A 20985-nucleotide genomic window follows, 5' to 3' on the forward strand; every position below is an offset into this window, starting at 1 on the left:
TGATTGCGGTGATGTGTTGATGGAGGCCGACAGGCAGAAACAAGATGTCCATAATCCTTGTTTAACAGCGAACAAATCAGATCGGCTTAAGCCCAGCCGTTTTCTAAATTAGGGTGCGCAGTGAACTTTAGCTGAAGCGATGAGTTTTCCGTTATCGACTGCCCTTCCAGAAATAACGATCAGCCGCCATGTAAGGGACAGGCAGTCCGGCAGTTACACGCTGCCCATAAACTGTGTTTAACAGTGTAATAAATCGGATTCATTTAAGCCCAGATTGCGGTGATCTTTAGCTGAAGCAACGGGTCTTCCGTGTATTGCTGCCCTTCTAGGAATCACGATCAGCCGTCATGTTAGGGGCAGGCATGCAGGCAGGCAGGCGGACGGACCGGTACTTGTTGCCCTTAATTAGAAAAATCATCAAACCGTATTTCTCAAGACTCGCTGGCAACCTTACTTGTATGGAGATGCTGCAGTCTGCAATTCAGGTCTTGAGCTGTCTGGATCGCTGCAGACAGCACAGCGTAGTTTGCTCGATGTAGCGGTGAGGCAGGCGAGAACCGATGGTTACACAGCCACTTTCAACAACATTGCTGCCTCCTAACAACTCTGCGACACCCTATAGAAGTTGGCTTCTTCCACAGAAAAATTGCAAACCTCTATAGCTGCTTTGCACACCAAACCAACCCCAGAGAACTCCTTGCTAACCTGCTTACCGCCAACCAAGACAGCCATCTGACCGAGTGGACATCCCTGATCAAAAGCAACACAGCAGCAATCATGCGGACCATCCACTCAGGGGCTCCCAATGAACCCATGTCCCCACCACATCTGCAGTGAAGGAGCATCACCAACCTGCACCATTCTAACCTTCACCATCAACACTTCAATCCCGTCTACCGCTTTCCTGGATGAATGGAAACTTGCAGAAATCCACGCCATCCTCAAAGTCCAAAGCCGACCCGAATCAACTGAACAACTTCCAACCCATCTCCCTGTTCCCCTATCAGGCCAAAGTGATTGAGAGGGCCATTAGCAAGTAACTCACAACCTACCTCGAACTTCACCATCTTCTAGACAACACTCAATCGGGATTCAGAAAGAACCACAGCACCGAAACAGCACTCGTCTTGGCCACTGACTAAATTTGAAACCTCTTGTACAGAGTAGAAACGGCGGCCCTCATCCTGCTTGACCTCTATGTCCTTCAACACTGTCTCCCACGGGGGAGGAGCCAAGATGGCGGACGGGACGGACGCTTGAGCTCCCGGCTCCGCAAGCTGTCCGGCTCCTTTTCATAATCCTGCTCACCCATCCGGACCTACGCCGTCCTACAACCAGGCATGCTAGCGCTGAAGTTACTGGCGTTCTTTGGGTACCTTTGCCGGCTGAATCGGCGGTAGACTCGGCGTGTTCGCCGACCTCCGGCGCTGCCCCTGGACCCCGTGCTGATGGCCGCCGCAGTACGCTGAAGGACATGGACGGGGAGACGAGCTGGGGAAAAGCTGATGACTACGTGGCAGTAAATGATTGCCCGGGATATCGGAGTTGGACCCTTTTGTCCGGGTTAGACTCCCTCTCGTGCTGACGGTGGCGTGGACGCCGCTGAAGCCCCTCACGAGTGCTTTACTCTGCCACTCCGACGGGAGACGGGCGGACTCCATTTTGAAGCGCCTTCCCCGCTACGGACCGCCGGTGCTCACGGAAGACGGTAGGGGCTCTCATCCTGTGCCGCCCCCGTGTTACGAACGGCGCTTCCCCGGTGGCAGCATTTGTGCTTACTTTGCTACCGTGGTCGTCTCCCTTACACCACTGATTGCTTGCCGGTGGGGTGGAAATGGTACCTGTCCCTCCTGACGAGACGCTGGCTGCTCCGGTGTCTCCTGTGACTGCGGACCCGTCTGCCCTTGCGCCGAGGGCCGTACTGAGGGAGCAGCGGGGTAGTGCGGACCGACATCCGATGCAGGAAGACCTGACCTGCGGCGATATCCTGGTCGCCCTCCCTGATTTAAGAGCGTCATGGCGGAGCTCGGCCCGGGCACTGGGACGGAAGATTGATGAGGCAGTGTCTGACGCGGGGCGATCCTGGCTGGCCGATCCCACACCGCCCTTGCTTCATCCTGGAGGGGATACAATGTTGCGGGCTAAGGAGACGGAGAAGGGGTGTTCTCCTGGCTACAAAGTGATGTGTTTGTTCATCGATGATGCTACAGTTGCTGAGACTCCCTCTACTTCGAAAGCCACGACTTTGTCTACACGCTTTTTATCGTGGCCCTGCCGGTCAGTTTCCCTGTCATATATCCCCCTCGCTGCTTCTACCACTGGAGCCCCCGTGTTACATTGTGGTGGTGTGAGTGACCCTGCGGCAAAAGGAGTCTTCGTCGTTCTGGACAATGGACTTGCTACGGCCTGGGAACGTTCATCTTCCCCTCCTCTGTTTCCCCTTCCTCGGAAGCGGCCATCTTGCTTCTTTGTTTTGGCTGACGGTGGCCCGCAGCAGTGGCCAGGCCTGGAGAAATGTCGCCGTTCCGGACAGGGTTGATGGTTTGCCTTACGCTGCTTTTGCTGGATCGGCTGGCGGGGACCCGGACTGACACGCATTCTGCAACGTTGGCTGAGTTGACTTTAATGTCCTGTTGTTATTTCATGTCACTGTCGATTTATCCCGATGTCTATTTCTGCTGCTGGGGGGCGGATTGGTGCTGGACTGCGGTTCTGGGTGTCATTGATTCTAGTCTACCGGGTTTACAGTTTTTCAACACAGTGTTGTGCATGGCGTAGGGGATGCTGACGGCGAGGGAGACCGGGAGTTCTGTTGTTGGGTGGGCTCCTCCCCGCTTTTCCTCTTCCTGGGAGCAGTAGATTAGTGCATTCTTTTCTCTCTCCCTATGTTTCAAACGTGATTTTATGGACCTTTTTCTTTTCTCTCTTTACTTGTCTCTATATTTCGGGTTCTCTTTTTGGGGCGACAGACACACTGCTAGGGGGGGGTAGGCCATAGCCTCGGCATGCGTGTAGGGTGGGGGGTCTTCCTTGGTTCGTTTTTTGTTTCTATGGGCCTTATTTTTCTCTTTTTCTGTTCTCTTTCTTATGTGCTTTTTCCTGGGTCAGTGGGTTGGTCTGATGTTGGGAGGGTAGCGGCTGGGGGGCACAACTCGTTATGCTTCATCATCCTGTGGTTCTAACTCTGTGCCGCCATTTTAGCTATGTTTACTGTTTGTTGACTCTCCTGATGGACGTTGCCCGCTTATTACTTAGATGGATGTTCTGTACACTGATCCGTTCTAGCTTTCGTATCTCCTTATATAAAAAATTATTTTAAAATTAACCTTCATAGCTCCTGACACTTGGTGCTCGTGTAATTTAAATGTAACACATGTTGTAAACTTCTATGTGCTGACGTGCTACCGAGTGGACGTATACTTTGCTACTAAGCTTAAGAAGTGTCGAGGCCGGCCGGATGGTTGTAGGCCCGTATTTGTCTTCTGAACAGTGCTAAATAAAGGTTTTCAAAAAATTAAAAAAAAAAAAAACACTGTCTGCCACATCACCCTCATCAAGAGACTCCACAAGATTGGCATACAAGGATCTGCTCCCAAAAGGATCTGGTCCTTCCTCGAGGAAAGAACAAATAGGGTCAGGCTGCCATACTTCCCATCAGAGACCAAGAAACTGATTTTCAGTGTCTCACAAGGCTCGTCCCTCAGCCCCACTCCTCAGCATTTACAAGACACCGTCATCTCCTACACTGATGACAACCAACCCATCCTCTCCCTGACTGACCAGACAAATCGCATAACCAACGCCACCAACTGCATGACCATGGGAGCAGATTGGATGCAAACCAACTGCCTGAAGCTCCACTCCGATGAGACGGAAGAACTGGTCTTCGGCAAAAAAATCACCCTGCGCCCCCTTGGATTCCACCTTGTGGAGTCTAAGCTAGGATCAACACACACACCCACAGGCTACACAATAAATCGAAGGATCATCCTAGGTGACCAGCTCAACATGATGGCTCAAGTCAACACATTGTGCACCTCCTGCTTCCAAATCCTGCGCATGCTGTGAAAGATCTTTAAATTGCTGCCTCAGAACACCAGATGGACCATCACGCAAGCACTCATCACCAGCAGGCTGAACTACGGCAGTACTATGCCGGAATCTCCTAACGACTCATACACGGACTGCAGACCGCAGCAACAAGACTCATGGTCTACCTCCCACTCTGCACCAATGTCACACACCACCACAGGAGGCTTCACTGGCTCCCCATTCACAAGCTCAGCCAATTCAAACTTCTCATGCACACATACAAATTCCTACCCAACACATGACCAGAATACCTTAAGAGTTGCATACGCTTTCACCAACCCACCAACTCTCTGCCTCACTCTCATTCATGCACTCCCCTCATCTGCAAAAGCAAAACTGTCAGTCGCTCATTCTCCGACATGGAACTACCTCCCTCAACACAGCAGAGCATCCTCCTCATTTGAATTCCGCAAGAAGCTGAAGACCTGGCTCTTCTTTTTGCTCCCACTGCCACAGTTTAGAATGTTGCACTTTGTTGAAGTATTTTGAACCTCTTTCATTGGTTTAGACAACCATTTAAAAGCTCTCTAGTGTAGTTATTCTTTCCAGCACTGGTACCATTGAGTTAATTCATTTAAATTTTTTTATAAAGCGCGAACTGCTTAGCTGCGCCATTGAAGGTTAACATTTTGTTTACTTCAAAATGGACTGTTGCCAAGTCTCACTACATCATTACGTCATTACCATAGAAAAGTATCATTGCTATGAAGCCTTAATTCTGCATTTCAGTGGTTAAAAGAAATATCCCCGTTGATACTGTCTACAGCAATGAAGTAGTGGCGGGTGGTAGGAACAAGCATTTGCAATGCAATCGGTCTTGCCTTTGGGACCTTATATGTATTATCTGTGTAGCACATTAGCCTGGGTGCTGAAACCTCTACTGTTCTTCAACATGGAGGGAAAGTAAGCACCAAACTGTGTGACACGCTAGGTATGGGAACACATGTAGGAAAATATTGCATTTCAGTGGGAAATTGTATAGTCCAAAGCTCTGTTTTTAATATAAAATCAGGGCCTTCGGTGGTCCTATCACTGAAAATACAAAATTTGAAACAAAATATGGTTGTCTACTGGTGCTTGTCTAAGACCATTTCTATGGACTGGAATCTAGAGAATGCTAAAGTGATTCTGGTATTGTACTGACCTCTGCTGGTCGTTTTCGATCAAGACCGTTAAATAGAGGCAGTTGGGCAGAAAAAAAAGTTCCTAAGCAGAAGCAGACCAGTCCTAGGGCTGAGATCCAGAGCCCACAAAGTACATACACCCATAAGTATATCATCGACCTAAAAACTACTGCCTCTGCCACTCTTGGGAGCAGGCTAGCTCTTGAGGAGACCAATTTCTTGAAATGTTTTCTTCGACTCGCTCTGCAACTGCAGCAGCTGACAGAAGAGAGCTGGAGGCAGAAGCAGCTGTCAACTCAACAAAGCCCACTACCCTCCATTAGGAAATCAAACGTTTGCTGGGAGGTGATTGCCAAGATGTCACCTGCCAAACCCCGACACGATCCCCCCCCCCTTTTTTCATTCCCTCAAGAGATTGGCTCTGTGTCCTGTGTGTGTGTTTGTGTGCTACCGCAATTATGTCTGCATGCTCGTGACCCTAGTGATTGTGTGCATGCTGTATATGTATGGCTAGTGTGAGTGTTTAATGTGTACTAACAGAGTAGTGTAATTGTTATGGTATTTGGGCTGGGAGGTTGTGAATGGTGTAGACAAACATCTTGTGTTCGCACGTGTGTGTGTTTGTTTTTCTCTCTTTCGCTCCCTTTCTTTCTCTCGCTCTTTCTCTGTCTCTTGCTCTCTTTCTCTTCTCTTTTTTTTCCTCTCCCCAACACTTTATTTTACTCTTTTATGAAAGACCTTTCTTTTGCGGGATTTACCAATTACATTATCAACCATGTGTACCATTTCCATAATTCCCTGTAGACTTAGAAGGGTTCACATCTTAAATCCATTCCTCTTTCTGAATGATTAAACCAAAGACTGTTCCACTCTGAAAAAAGGTTTCCAGACGTGCTTTTTGCCCGGGTGGCTTCCCACCCCCCCCCCCCCCTACCTTTTCTTCATTACTGGTGTCACACTGTTCTGTGACTTCAGAGGATTTCAATGGTGATTTCAAAGGCCTTGGATGCATAACACTTTTACAATATATTTTCATTCCCAGTGATTCATGCAATTGTCTCTAAATTACAAAAAAAACCTGCCTTGTTTTCTTGACCGAATGGTACCAAAATGGATAATTTGCTCCTACTATGTAAAAGAATCCTTCCTCTATGATAATGGACAATATCTGTTCAAGCCAACTGACTCTACTGGACTGATGTTCACCTTGCTTTCTTGAAGCCAACACCGCCATCAGCCTGGCTGAAACACACTCTCCTGCAACCTAAACATTGTTCAAGGTCTTTTTAAAGTATTTGAGAAACATTTATTAGGCCAACTTCAAACAAAGTTGTAGAGGCGCACTCCATTGTGGTTTTTTTTTTCTGTAAAAACTCACTGTGTATTTAATTCACTGTGTATTTAATTCACTAGACTATGTTCTTAATTTGGTCATAAGAAAATCCAAGTAAAAAACCTCAACCAATTTGTGTTTCACAAGCCAATCTGTTGATGAGGTATCTGACCAAGCGCTCATCCGTTGCATCCTATCTACTAAACCAGTTCGTACAAGTCACAGCAGGTGACACTTCTTTCCCAATTACCTTAACCTTTAAACCTTGTGAGCCCTCCGCCCCCAGGATCCATTCTCTTTCCTGTATTATTATTCGGTGTTGACAATGTGCTCAGAGCTTCATATGCGGATTTTCCCATTATTGCTAATGCTGTTGTACTAAATTTGGGCTAACAAGATAATTGATGGAGTCAGCTTGCTTTGCTGGGAATATTTATTCTCAACTCTGTTCAAGCGTAGATTAATTCAAATGTGTTAAATGTACCAAAACGGAGTTCTAAAAATAATGGGTCTTTCTCCAATTATTTTTCGTTCAAGAAAACGCTAAATGTTTGAGTTGTTGTGTGTCCTCCCTTCCCCTTTGTGTCCAATATCATTTTTCAAATGTTGATGTATAATTTAACCATGGACTGCATTTGTAGTTTCCTTTCAAGCACCATTTGACTGACACTCAGTCTCTACTCTCCCCAAAACTAAACTGTTGCAACTCCTTCATAGAATGGTGCAACACTTCCCTTAAAGATTTTTCCCCCTAAATTCAGCTGCACTAGTTATTCCGACACCTGCTGATTCCAACGCCTACTGACAAGACTACATGACTTGCTCTTGTCTATAAAGCTACACACATCCATAGCATTTTAATTATCTTTCTCTGTCCTATCCCTAGAGGGGCCATTATCTTCATCCCGCCATGGAAACATGGAATGACATTCCATCTTTAAAAATCACCTTTGACGGTAGAAAATCTATTGTACGTGCTGTACTCCACCCACCCGCCGTACCAAATAATTGCTCCTTTTTAAACCCAAATAATTGGCAATATGAACAAGTTCTAGTTTTTGCTCTCCCTTTTTATTCCATTCCTATAGCCTTTTAGTTGGCGCCTTGAGACCTTTCTGTGAAACTTGCCTTAAATTGCTCAGTATGAACTGAAATGACAATGTTCATTGTATGTATCGGTGTTTGTAGAGCAGAAACCTAGTTCGAGAGCAAAGGAGTATATTACATATGGAACTTTAGTTAAATGTGCCCTTTTGCTGAAAGGGATTGCTGAGGACTTAGGTGAGATTTGGTAGGCCAGTTGTCATGTCTTTAGGACCTCTTGAATTCTAGGAGGGATGCAGCATTTTTGATGTCTCCAGTGAGTCATTGCAGAAGGAGTGGGTCTACAGGCTGATGAACCGGCATCTAAATGCTGCACAAGGTGGTCTGGGAGTGGTAACTAAGCTTAGGCATCCAAGCATTTTGAACTTTAATATACTTTGCATGTGGTAGGTAGGTACTGTACCAAATACTATGGTAGTTTGAGTAGGGCCTTGTATTTGGAGCATTGCCAGAGTTAGTAAGTCTGTCACTTTTTTCTAGGGAAAGAATGAGCGTGAGCGCAGCTTTTAAACCAATTATATTTGCACTTGACTGAAGTGTTCATTTGAGGATCTGGTTATGTAGAAGGGAAGTGGGTATTTGTTTCAAATGTTTGTGCCTGAACTTCAGGTGCATGGGGTGTTATGTATTTCGAGTGTCAAGGCATGTGCAGCAAAGGTGGAAAGGCCTCATAAATCAAACAAAATTCTGTTTGAGTGAAGAATTGTCCTTGGTGAGATTGCTGGTGGAGAATCAGAAATGTGTGACTCAAGGTGATGGAGGAGTATGATGGAAATTAAAAAATGATTTGGACTTGAGCTGGAATGGCTGGCTCTACCTCTCCTGTACTCCAGTTCTGGTACTTTGAATGCTGACAGAACAAACGGACCACGCCAGAGGCAAAGTAATGTTGGTTAGATGCTTGGCACTGGCTATGTTTGCGCTTTGCTGTTTTGTGAAGTGTTTTCATTCTTTTTTTCATTTCTTTACAGTTGCCGTCATCTTCTCCGATTCACATTCCCAGCAGCAGACTTTATCAGCTCAAAAGGGTACGTTGTTATTAATTTTCCTTTAATACAGTATTTGTCAGTGTTCCTTTCAAAGTTAAATCTGCATGAGATTCAAGTAGGCTAACCAGATGACCACCAGTGCCAATAGTATACAAGAAACTTGTGCACATCAGTTTTGATGTCCACTATGCATCCTTTATTATGTGAGGTGTGTTGTACCCACCCATGTATCAAAACCTAACCCTCATGAAGGGCTAGAAATTATATAAGCTGCCCATTTTAGAAGTGGTCTCCCACAGGGGTTAAACCTGCTTGTTCCCAGAATTGCAATGCTTGTTCATCTAGATATTCTGCCTATTTAGGAAGCACAAGTTTGGGGTATTACTGGGGCATTGGGAAGGATAGATTTTGTCAAGAACATTCTCTGAGCAAAACTTGGCAGGACTATCAATGGGAGATGTGTAAGGGATTACTTGGGGGTTTAATTCCAGAGTTAATTGCATTTGATTGTCAGCCCGCATGAATTATGCAGAATTAGCTCTTCAAGAAAGAGTCCAGTTCCCAAAAACAACTTTGGAAAAGGAACACAAGGATGTTGGTCAAGTACTATAGAACTTGAGGCAACTTAACCATTTTGGGATCCGATATGCAGCCCATAACCGACAAAGGGGACATTATCTAGATAGCCACTTGGACACTGAGGGCAACCACTGCTTTAGTCAGGTTGCTGTCTAAACGTTTTTTTTCATAATGGAAGACTTAAATGACAGTGGGAACCTCTCCGAAGTCTAGCTACATTGGCTCCAGGACATGGCATAAATGGAACAAACACAATTTTTCCAAGTGAACTCTGAGGCCAAAGTGCTCACTCACCTCTGTGAGCAACTGCGATACTGTAGATTTGTCTCTGACACTTCCTTCAAGTAGAAAAGCACATTTTCTTTGTAAAGTGAGTTTGCTTTGCTACGGTCAGATAGTGGGATTCCCCGCAACCCCCTCAATACCTGGGACTGAATGGCAAGTCAATGTCTAGAGCAAAAAAGAAGGCGGTATCCCTGCCTAATACCCCTGTGCACCACAATAGGAGCTGATGTCATCCCCTTTAACTGGTCTCATTATCCAGTAAGCGTAATAGCTGGAGTTAGCTGGATTCTATGCTGAATGTAGTCAAAACTTGAAATAAATAGTCACATCTCAAGGTGTCAAAATGCTTGCTCCAGACCCAGGCAGGCAGCCCAGGGCCCACCTAGCTGGACAGACTCCATAACTCAATGCAATCATCTGATATTGAGGGAAGTACTCCTTCCGGGGGCAAAGCCATCTTGTTGGCATGGTTTAACTGCGGTAGTGCTTGTTCTACAGGGTCAGCCAGGATTTCTCTGAGCAGGCTATAATCTGTGTTAAAAAGTAGCTGTAGGCAAATAAGAAACCTTTTGGGTGGAAACCCTTCCAGGTTTTAATATTGAGACCAGAAAGGCTTCGTGGAGGGATAATGGGAGTCGCCCAGCAGTTAGAGCTGTCACATATATGTTGGGTGGCTTAGGCGCAAGAGAGGAAGCATACGTCTGAAATTCAATAAGGAGGCTATCCGTATCCAGAGATTTCCCGCCAGCCATTGTGGCAATCGCTCCCCCAATATCTTGAGCCATTATAGGGGCCTTTAACTCTGGGGATATTTTATGTAGTGGGAGGTCATCTAAGAAAAACCGGTCATCATCCAGGAGGACTTGGCCCAGCCTTCTATACAGGAATTGATAAAATTAGCAAACAGTTTTCGGAGTGCTGCTATGAATAATGTAGTTCTCGGTCCACCTGCTGCAGGACAGTGATTGTGACCTGCTTCGTGTAGAAGGTTACTATCCACACATGAAGACTGCCAGACTCTTCCCCCCCCCCCCACCTTTGGTATGCGTCTTGGCCATTACATCAGAATAATTTAAGCAGAGCAGGCGCTTGATCCAAGCTGCCTCTTCTACATGCAATTGAATTAGGGTGCCTCTGAGTGACTGGTCATCTACCAGTTGCTTTTCAGTAGCAGTATACTCTGGCCATATCCCACTACAGCTGCCCACATCTGCCTGGGTGCCCTAGCCATAAATCACAACATTGAACGCCTCCCATTCTAGAATCTGGGAAGAGACTGTCCTATTATTGTGATCAAAGGACTCTAGTATTTTCTCTGCTAGCAAGCCTCGAAAGGCGGGGCCTTCTGAAGTCGTAGGTTACAGTTACCATGCGGGATAAGGGAAGATGGTTTATTCCATGTGAGGTGAATCAGTAGTGGGCTGTTATCCAAAAGGTCCCTATCTAGGTAATCAAAGGAGGAGACTGCTGGACTGAGCGTGGACAAACAAACTATTCTGTCCAGTCGCATATGTGTATAGGCCGTGGACGTGTAATTAAAAAATAGTTTGATAAGAGCCTCCTGTGGGAGCGCAATGTAGATCCTTCTTCGTTTAGGTAAGACGAAGATTTTGCAATGCTGGTGCATGTTATGCATTACTCAAATGTTCCAGGAAACAATGATATTTATATAGTTGTGTCTTGGTGAAAGTGTATGAGTGTGTGTAAGGACCTGTCAGAGGTCTCCCGCCAAATGTGTAGAGAGGCGACTTTTAGAATGTTTGTGTCCAGCCAGGCATTCGAGGATTAGTTCTCCAGTTCAATAAACACAACAACTTTAAAACCTAAATGATAAGGTATGTGAAGTGCAACACAAGGAACAGGAGGCTAAGTACCATCTGTCCAAACAGCAAAAAAAGGCCTTCAGTAAGCATGTGGGGTGAGTGTGGCATTCTAGTGACTGTTGTGGCAGCAACGCTGGTACTTCTAAGGCGCAAAAGGATTTGTATGACCGGAGCCTCAATGTTGGCAATTGTCACCAACACAGCCTGGAGTCAAGCTAGGCAGCCAAGTGCTGTATGGGGGCTCCCAAAGGGTTTCTAAAGTGGTGGTAGTGCGATGTTGTGTAATAGAATCTTGTCTGCAGTTAGGGGGGGGGGGGTGTAGGAAGCTGGCTTTTTATGTGATATATCAAAAATCTGATATACTGTGTAAAGAGTCCAAGGGTTCTCTTGCTAGTGGACAAGGGCTCTGAGCAATCCCAAAATGCTCTATCGGGGTAATGTTGTCAAGCAGCCTTAGGCTTGGGCACAGAGGAGGGCAAGACCGTTGCAAATGCACACAATGATTAATAAATGACGCACAGGACTCAAGCAGGAGATCCACACCAATTTATAAAAATATAAAGTATCTTTATATATGTTTAGGCATCCGAGCAAAAATCATTTAGGCAAGTAAGTTTTAAATATATATACTTTTCACTTTAAAAAAGTGCCTACAATACACCCTCTTCCTGGATAGGCTTTTTTCTGGGTCTCCTGAGAGCAAAGGCTCTCATCCTAGGAGGTCAGAACAGCGTCTCTGGTGGCAGGCTGGCAGAAACCAGTCAGCAAGGACACCAGAGTCTGGTAGGTCTACAGGGGGCACTTCTGACATATTACAAAAATAATCCAAGGAGCTATACCTACCAATAGCCCCTCTTATCGTCTTACCAAATAATCAATCAGTTGGCAGTGAAGAAAAAGTCAATCGTTTTAGACAACCAATACTCTATAGAGGAGCCCCTCCAACGTCACCCAGCTAGTGCGTGAAGAAGACTGCCGATTCACACTCAGTTCGAGGCATGTGGGCTGCTGAATTCATATCTGTGCATAGATCGCCGCCTAGTGTTGGGTCCGGATGATTGCACATTGTTGTCCTGGAAGAGTCTTCGAAGTATCACGAGATAGGTGGCTCCTCCCCTGGACTACAGTGCGCATGGGCATCGCCTCCATCCCCAGATTGTTTTTTTCCGCCATTGGGTTCGGATGTGTTTCGGTTCCCTCTGTCGGAACCGATAGTTGTTCAACTTCTACTCGAGACCAGAAGGTCTTTAGGCTGAGCGTCGGTATAGTTGCGTTCGGGTTTCTTGTCTGACTCTCAGCTCCGAACTCTTGCTACCCTTCCGCGTGCTTTCGGCGCGGACGGGCCTACACTACACTTCTGCTATGGAGCGGACACCGTTTAAGAAGTGCCCGGTGTGTAACTCCAAATATTCACACCTCGACGTGCACCCCGTGTGCAATACCTGCTTGTCACCGGACCATAACGAAGACAGCTGCATGGCGTGTTCGAAATTCCGGTGCAAGAAAACTCTCAAGATTCGTCGGGCCAATAGGCTCCAGGCCAAGTTCTCGGCTACCGCGGCGCCCCCACCAGACGACATATTCCAAGAATCTGTTGGAGACGAAGACGACGTACAAGGTTCGGAATCTAGTCCCGCGTCCGAAGGGGATGCCTACGACGCGGGTGATGAGGACTTTGACGAAGTCGCCGACGAGGTAGGGGACGACGATCGGGCTATTGCCACCGTAGGGGATAGCTCGGAGGAGGAGCATCCTCAACCAGACTCAGGGGTCAATCCCCTTCATACGGCCCGGGTCGAGGGATCGCCTTCGGGCCTTACCCAAGATCTGCTTATAAGTCCTACGTCCCCGCCTCCGGGCCCGGTCACGGACATTTCTGAGGCGCCACTCCCGTTGAAGAAAACGAAAGTGAAGCCATCTGGTCACGCTCCCTCGGTTTCGAAACCGAAAGTGAAAGTTGCGCTGGGGCAGAAGGTTCTGGAGGCGTCAACTTCCAAAAAATTCAAGATGGCCGACTTGAAGAGCCACGCCAAGATGGCCGACCCGAAGCCCTCGGGGTCGGCGCCGAAGGCGAAGTCGACCGACGCGGCTGCGTCGGCGCCGAAGGGGGTCGAGGACCCGAAGACGGCTCCGAAGAAGCGTCAGGGCGACGACGCGACCCGGGCACGGCCGGCGCCGGCCCTTGGGGACAAGGCGCGTGAGGTGTCGGCCCCGAAGAAGGTGCCTGCCATCGATCCGACTCCCGACTCGGGGAGATCGCTCGAGCCGGTCAAGCCCTCTCCTGCCTTAACAAAGAAGGTGGCGGAATCCCTGCAGCGGATACGGAAGGACAATGTGGTTCCTGATCAGGACACTGTGGCGCCTAAGCACACGCCGAAGCCTGCGAAGGCGCAAACGCCTATCCGTTTTACCCTGCCGCCAAAGTCGACGCCGAAGGCTTTCGCGCCGAAACATAGCGGGCCCTCGAAGGAGGTATTGACACCGAAAGCAGCCTTAGTGGTGTCGAAGCTTCGGCTCCAGCCGCTTGCTGAGGAGGAGCGTCGAGAGGTCATCATCGACGCCAATACTGGGAAACTGTCTCTCCTCAAGAGAAAAATCACCACTGAGCCGGTGTTGGAACATTTTCGGATCCCTCTCAAAAATAAGAGGGACTCTGCGGAAACTTCGGCCCCGATAGAACCTATGTCTCCACAAGCCCTAGGACACTCGCCGACGCATTCCGCCGCAGGCGATGCTGACGAGGAAGATGCCGAGTACAACTATCCGGCGTACTCGGATCCGGAGGAGGAGCACGAACCTTGGTCGGCCGGAGGCGACGCGGAGGACCCGCAGTCGGGCCAGGACACGCAACTTTTTGCGGCCAAAACGTCACCGACGGAGGACTCAGCGGCCTTCAACGCTCTGATCGAGAGAGCTGCGGCTAACCACGATGTCGAGCTGCACTCGGACCCTGTGGATGTGGACTTTTTATTTGACACTTTCTCAGTGGCTGAAAAGTCAGTCAAAACACTGCCAATGCTTAAGGGGGTGCTTAAACACGCAACGGAGGTCTTCAAGGAGCCCACCCGGGCGCGTGTCGTCAACCCTCGCATTGACAAAAAATATAAGGCAGCGCCCTCGGATCCTACATACATCAAGGGACACTTGCCACTGGACTCGTTGGTTGTATCCAACGCTCGGAAGAGGGCGAACTCGCAGACCACTGGTGACGCTCCTCCCCCAGACAAAGAGTCCAAAATCTTCGAGGCCTCCGGGAAACGAATTGCTGCACAGGCAGCTAATATTTGGAGAATCTCAAACACACAGGCCCTACTTGCACGCTATGATAGGGCTCATTACGACACCTTAGAATCACTACTGCAACACTTGCCTGACCAGTACAAGGAGGCAGGGGAAATGCTGATTCAGGAAGGAAAGCTCATCACAAACGCATCCATAAAATGTGCGCTGGATGTGGCCGATACAGCCTCCAGGGCAATCAAGACCAGTGTGTTGCTTAGACGGCATGCTTGGCTTAGAATTTCAGGGTTCAAGCCCGATATTCAAACGACAATACTGAACCAAACAGTTAATCCTGACCACCTGTTTGGCCCTGAGGTGGATGCGACGCTGGAAAAAATGAAAAAAGATACGGACACTGCCAAGTCTATGGGGGCCCTCCAGTCTCAGCAGTTTCGGAGTGGTTCCTTTCGCCGCTCCAATTCCAGAGGCACCTCAAGGGGTCAGGCATCGCAGTCCACACAGTATTACAAAAGTAACACCCAGACCTCGTACAACAACAAGGGTAGAGGTGGCTACAGAGGCAATAACGTCAAGGGCAGGGGACGTGGAAACAACAGCTCCAGGTCCACCACCGCCAACAAGCAGTGACGTCTTGTCACTGCCCCCCGACCATACAACACCGGTCGGGGGGAGACTCCAGCAGTTCCTGCCCGCGTGGAGATCCATCACCACGGACAGGTGGGTCAAGTCTCTTATCCAGTACGGTTACTGTCTGGAACTTACTTCCATTCCACCAAACATACCCCCAAGGAGCCGTCCTATGTCCGGCGAGCACTTGACCTTGTTGCAGCAGGAAGTTCTAGTCATGCTGCAAAAAGGGGCAATAGAGCTCGTTCCATTGCAGGAAAGGGGAACAGGGGTTTACTCCCTGTATTTCCTAATTCCCAAAAAGGACGGATCCCTCAGGCCCATCCTGGACATCAGGCCCCTCAACTGGTACATTCTCTCGGAGCACTTCCATATGCTCACGTTGCAGCAAGTACTCCCTCTGCTTCAGCAAGGGGACTTCCTGGCTACGCTGGATCTGAAAGATGCATATTTTCATATCCCCCTGCATCCTTCCCACAGGAAGTATCTCAGATTCACGATTCAAGACCAGCATTACCAGTTCAGGGTTCTGCCGTTCGGGGTCACCACGGCACCAAGGGTATTTACAAAGTGCCTAGCGACTGTGGCGGCGCATCTCCGTCGCCAGAACGTCCACGTCTACCCCTACTTGGACGACTGGCTCATTCAAGCAAAGACAGAACAGCAGTGTGTCGACCACGTGTCACGCACCATTCATCTCCTGCACGATCTGGGATTCTCTCTGAACTACCCAAAGTCCCATCTCCAGCCCGCCCACGTGCGACAGTATCTGGGCGCGACAATCAATACTCTGACTGCCACTGCGCAGCCAAATTCAGTGAGAATCGCCAGTATCCAGACGCCTATCCAACGATTCAGACCTCAGCACTCGCTTCCAGCGAAGGTGTTCATGCAGTTGATAGGCATGATGGCCTCCTGCATCTCCATTGTCCCGCACGCGAGACTACATATGCGTCCGCTTCAGGAGTGCCTTGCACGTCAGTGGACTCAGGCTCATGGGCAACTGACAGACCTAGTGTTGGTGAGCGGTCGGGCATACAACTCTCTGCATTGGTGGAATCCACAAAACCTTTGCAAGGGCCGACCATTCCAAGAGCCTGTGCCACAGATTATCCTGACAACGGACGCCTCTCTCCAGGGATGGGGAGCGCATGTACTCCAGTACACAGTGCAGGGACTCTGGACACTACAGCAAAGGAAGATGCACATCAATGTGTTGGAACTGATGGCAATCTTCATGGCCTTAAAGGCGTTCAAAGTACATCTGTGCAACAAAGTCGTGTTGATCCGGACGGACAACATGACGGCCATGTACTACATTCAGAAGCAGGGAGGCACACACTCTCCGCAGCTGTCTCATCTGGCTCAGAGCATGTGGAAGTCAGACCCTCCAGTTTATCGCGATTTCGCGATTCACGAAAAAATCGCGAAATCGGCAGACTACCGCGATGGCCGCGATAATAACCATATTGGCCGCGAAATTTAGAAAAAAGTGTCTCTACCGGCGGGAGACTGCAAAACAAACAATGCCTTTAATTGGCTGTGCGCCCCTCCCCACTCGTGTGTGTCAGCAGCTTCCCGGGGACACAGAGACAGTCTGTTTTTTAGCTGCCACCCGCAGCCGAGTACTTAATAGGTCTTTTAACAGACCTTTCACTTGTTAATGAGTCTTTGTGTTTCACCCTTTCTTTGACCTCTCTGCCTAGGGCTGGAATAATTAACCTCGGGCGATCAGGACAGTCGATGTAAGCCACAACTCTTGGAGCCTTATCTTCCCCGACTCTGAAAAGAGGGAAACGGGCTGTTAACCAACACTACAACTGCACTACAGAGCACAAACTATACAGATTAAATTTACGAAATCTTCTATCGAACAAACCATGCTAATAAAATCAGATCTCAGTTAATGAGGGTTGACACCAGGTCTCTTTTTACAACCGAGCCTCTTCAAGACAACAAATGCGCGAACAAGGTATTAGTAACTTCTCCGCAGTATAAAAAATGCCTTTAACAAAAAAAAATTGTATTATATGCATTTCCATTATTGAGACAAGATTAGAGACAAAATGCATGTCTTAGAAGACTAACGGAAAATGATAGAAATCTTCAACGGGAGATGCTACGTTTTCCAAGAATGCTGCCTCACAGCATGGGCATCAGAAAGATGGCTATGACAATAGAGTTATGTTATATTCTTCATTCATATGTATTGTTTGTCTGCTTTTTGTATAATTAGAAATGCATCTCACATACACGAGCCGAGGGGAGCTGGGGGGGGGAGTGGCTGTAGTGTAGCCTTTTGAGCTCAATGGATGTTGCACACCTGGAGCTGTGGGTCCCGTGACACGTCCCCCGCCCCCAGCAGGGAGGCACAGAGATGCCCTCCCATGAGTGGGAAAGAAGAAGGAAGACGACGCAGAGAGATACTGATTCCCCCCCCCCCCCCCCCCCCCCCCCCCATTGAGAGAGGCACAGAAAAGGTGGGTGGATGAATGATGGGTGGATGGATGGATGAAAGGCTGAAGGATGGATAGATGTGTGAAAAGGTGGGTGGATGAATGATGAGTGGATGGATGAATGAAAGGGTGGATGGATGAATGATGGATGGATGGAAGGATGAAAGGGTGGATGGATAAAGGATAGATTGGTGAAGGATAGATGTATGGGTGGAAGAATGAAAGGGTGGACGGAAGAATGGATGGATGAAAGGGTGGATGAATGATGGATGGATGTGTAAAAAGATGGGTGAATGAATGAAGGGTGAATGGATGGATGGATGAAAGGGTGGATGGATGAATGATGGATGGAAGGATGAAAGGGTGGATGGATGAAGGATAGATTGGTGAAGGATAGATGTATGGATGGAAGAATGAAAGGGTGGACGGATGAAGGATGGATGAAAGGGTGGGTGGATGGATGAATGATGGATGGATGGATATGTAAAAAGATGGGTGGATGAATGATGGGTGAATGGATGGATGAAAGGGTGGATGGATGAATGATGGATGTATGGATGAAAGGGTGGATGGATGAAGGATGGATGTATGGATGGATGAGAGGATGAAAGGGTGGATGGATGAAGGATGGATGTATGTATGGATGGGAGGATGAAAGGGTGGATGGATGAAGGATAGATTGGTGAAGGATAGATGTATGGATGGAAGAATGAAAGGGTGGTCAGATGAAGGATGGATGGATGAAAGGGTGGATGGATGAATGATGGATGGATGGATGTGTGAAAAGGTGGGGGGGATGAATGATGGGTAGATGGATGGATGAAAGGGTGGGTGGATGGATGAAAGGGTGGATAGGTGAAGGATGGATGTATGGCTGGGAGGATGAAAGGGTGGGTGGATGAAGGATGGGAAGATGAAAGGGTAGATGGATGGATGAATGGATAAAAGGTTGCATGGATGAATGATGGATGTGTGAAAAGGTGGGTGGATGAATGATGGGTGGATGGAAGGAAGGGAGGATGGATGTATGGATGGTTTTTCCCCTATTCACAAACCTAAAATTATACTGAGAGAGGGCCCTTTTCAGCGGCGGGCCCTGGGGGGATTGCTTTGGGGCATTTATTCATTAGTTTATGTCCTATATGCAGCCTTGAAGCCAAACAAAGTGTCTACATTGTAAATAAACCAAAAATACATAGTTTCATGTTGTTAAACAACTAAAAAAACGAAGATATCTGTGTTTGTTGTAGGAAAAACCGCCAAATAAAATGCCGCTAAATTGCCGCTAAATTTCCATATTTGTGCCGCTAAATTTCCATTTTTGTGCCGCTAAATTTGCTAATCCATGCCGCTATATCCTGGGGGGTCTGGGAAGTGGGCCATTCAGAGGAACATCTTCCTCATGGCAGAGCATCTCCCGGGAAAGGACAATCAGATGGCGGATCTGCTCAGCAGGCACAGCCATCAAATGCACGAGTGGGAGATACATCCATCAGTACTCCAACCGTACTTCCAAAAGTGGGGTCATCCAGAGATAGACCTGTTCGCCACAAGGGAGAACGCAAAATGCAAAGCTTTGCCGCCAGATTCCCACACCCGCAATCACAGGGCAATGCGATGTGGATGAACTGGTCAGGCAGATTTGCGTACGCTTTTCCCCCAGCACCTCTGATACCGCTGGTGGCATTCAAGCTCAGGCAGCACTCGATGACTCTCATCCTGGTTGCTCCAACGTGGGCTCGCCAACCATGGTACACCACGTTTCTGGAACTCTCCGTGGTACCGCATCAAAGGCTTCATCTCACCCCCAGCCTTCTGACACAGAACCATGGCGACATTCAGCACCCAGACCCGCAGCAGCTCAACCTGGCGATCTGGCTCCTGAAGTCCTAGAGTTTGGCTATCTCAATCTTCCCCCCGATTGCATGGACATCATTCGGGAGGCAAGAAAGCCCACTACTAGAGCCTGCTATGCGGCCAAATGGAAGAGGTTTGTCATCTACTGTGTTAACCACAATATTGACCCGCTGGATGCTTCCATTCAAAACATCATTTGTTACCTGTTTCACCTGTATCAATGCAATTTAGCGTACTCTTCCATCCGCATTCACCTGTCTGCTATGGCGGCATACCTCCAGAATAGGCAACACCTGTCACTCTTTAAGGTCCCTGCTATCAAGGCCTTTCTGGAAGGACTCAAAAGGGTCATTCCACCACGGACACCACCAGCTCCGGAATGGAACCTCAATGTGGTTCTTACAAGGCTGGTGGGTCCTCCCTTCGAGCCACTGCACTCTTGTGAGCTTCAGTTTCTAACTTGGAAGGTTGCGTTCTTAGTAGCAATTACATCGCTACGGAGGGTTAGCGAGCTGCAGGCGCTCACCATTCAAGAACCTTTCTTCCAGGTGCATGCTAACAGGGTTGTGCTCCGCACTAACCCTAAATTCTTACCCAAGGTTGTATCTCAATTCCATATAAACCAGACAATTGAGTTGCCGGTGTTTTTCCAAAACCCAGAGACGCTGGCGGAGCGGATGCTCCACACCCTTGACGTTAAGAGAGCCTTGATGTACTATGTAGACAGGACAAAAGATTTTCGCAAAACCAAGCAGCTTTTTGTTGCTTTTGCCACACACCACAAGGGAAACGCTATCTCCAAAGCGGGGATCGCTAGGTGGATCGTGAAATGCATTCAGATCTGTTACGCTAAAGCTAAGCGCATTCTCACTATCCCACCGAGGGCCCATTCCACCAGGAAATTAAGGGCCTCTATGGCTTTCCTAGGTAACATTCCCTTAGAAGATATCTGTAGAGCAGCCACATGGTCTACCACACATACTTTCACTAAACACTACTGTGTAGACGTGCATTCCAAACAGCAGGCAGCTGTTGGTCAGGCTGTTCTCAAAACACTTTTTCAGACTGCTGCAGCTGGCACGGGCGGCCGCCGCTAATGGAGGGACTGCTATGTATTCTATGCACAGATATGAATTCAGCAGCCCACATGCCTCGAACTGCAAATGCTACTTACCAGTATGCATCTGTTCTTGGCATGTAGGGCTGCTGACATTCATATCGCCCACCCTCCTCCCCGGCGCCTGTAGCAGCTGCAGTATTCATTCATATGTATATATATATGCTCATAGCATGGTCATCACTCACATTCTTCACTCCATCTCTGCCAATGGCTAAAAACAATCTGGGGATGGAGGCGATGCCCATGCGCACTGTAGTCCAGGGGAGGAGCCACCTATCTCGTGATATTTCGAAGACTCTTCCAGGACAACAATGTGCAATCATCTGGACCCAACACTAGGCGGCGATCTATGC

At 48.2% G+C, this 20985-nt stretch overlaps 1 protein-coding gene across 4 annotated transcripts in view; it reads left to right on the plus strand.

Annotated features, from left to right (window-relative positions):
- Positions 1 to 20985, plus strand: part of PABIR2 (PABIR family member 2) — a 252688-nt gene that overhangs the window by 116317 nt on the left and 115386 nt on the right. For all 4 annotated transcript variants that reach the window (XM_086918677.1, XM_086918679.1, XM_086918680.1 and 1 more), the window contains one exon: positions 8625 to 8681. In XM_086918677.1, coding sequence (XP_086774803.1) covers positions 8625 to 8681 — 57 coding nt within the window. The remainder of the gene's footprint in view (positions 1 to 8624; positions 8682 to 20985) is intronic.

Source organism: Lissotriton vulgaris, chromosome 4_1 (assembly GCF_964263255.1).
Source record: "Lissotriton vulgaris chromosome 4_1, aLisVul1.2, whole genome shotgun sequence".
NCBI classification, from domain to species: domain Eukaryota; kingdom Metazoa; phylum Chordata; class Amphibia; order Caudata; family Salamandridae; genus Lissotriton; species Lissotriton vulgaris.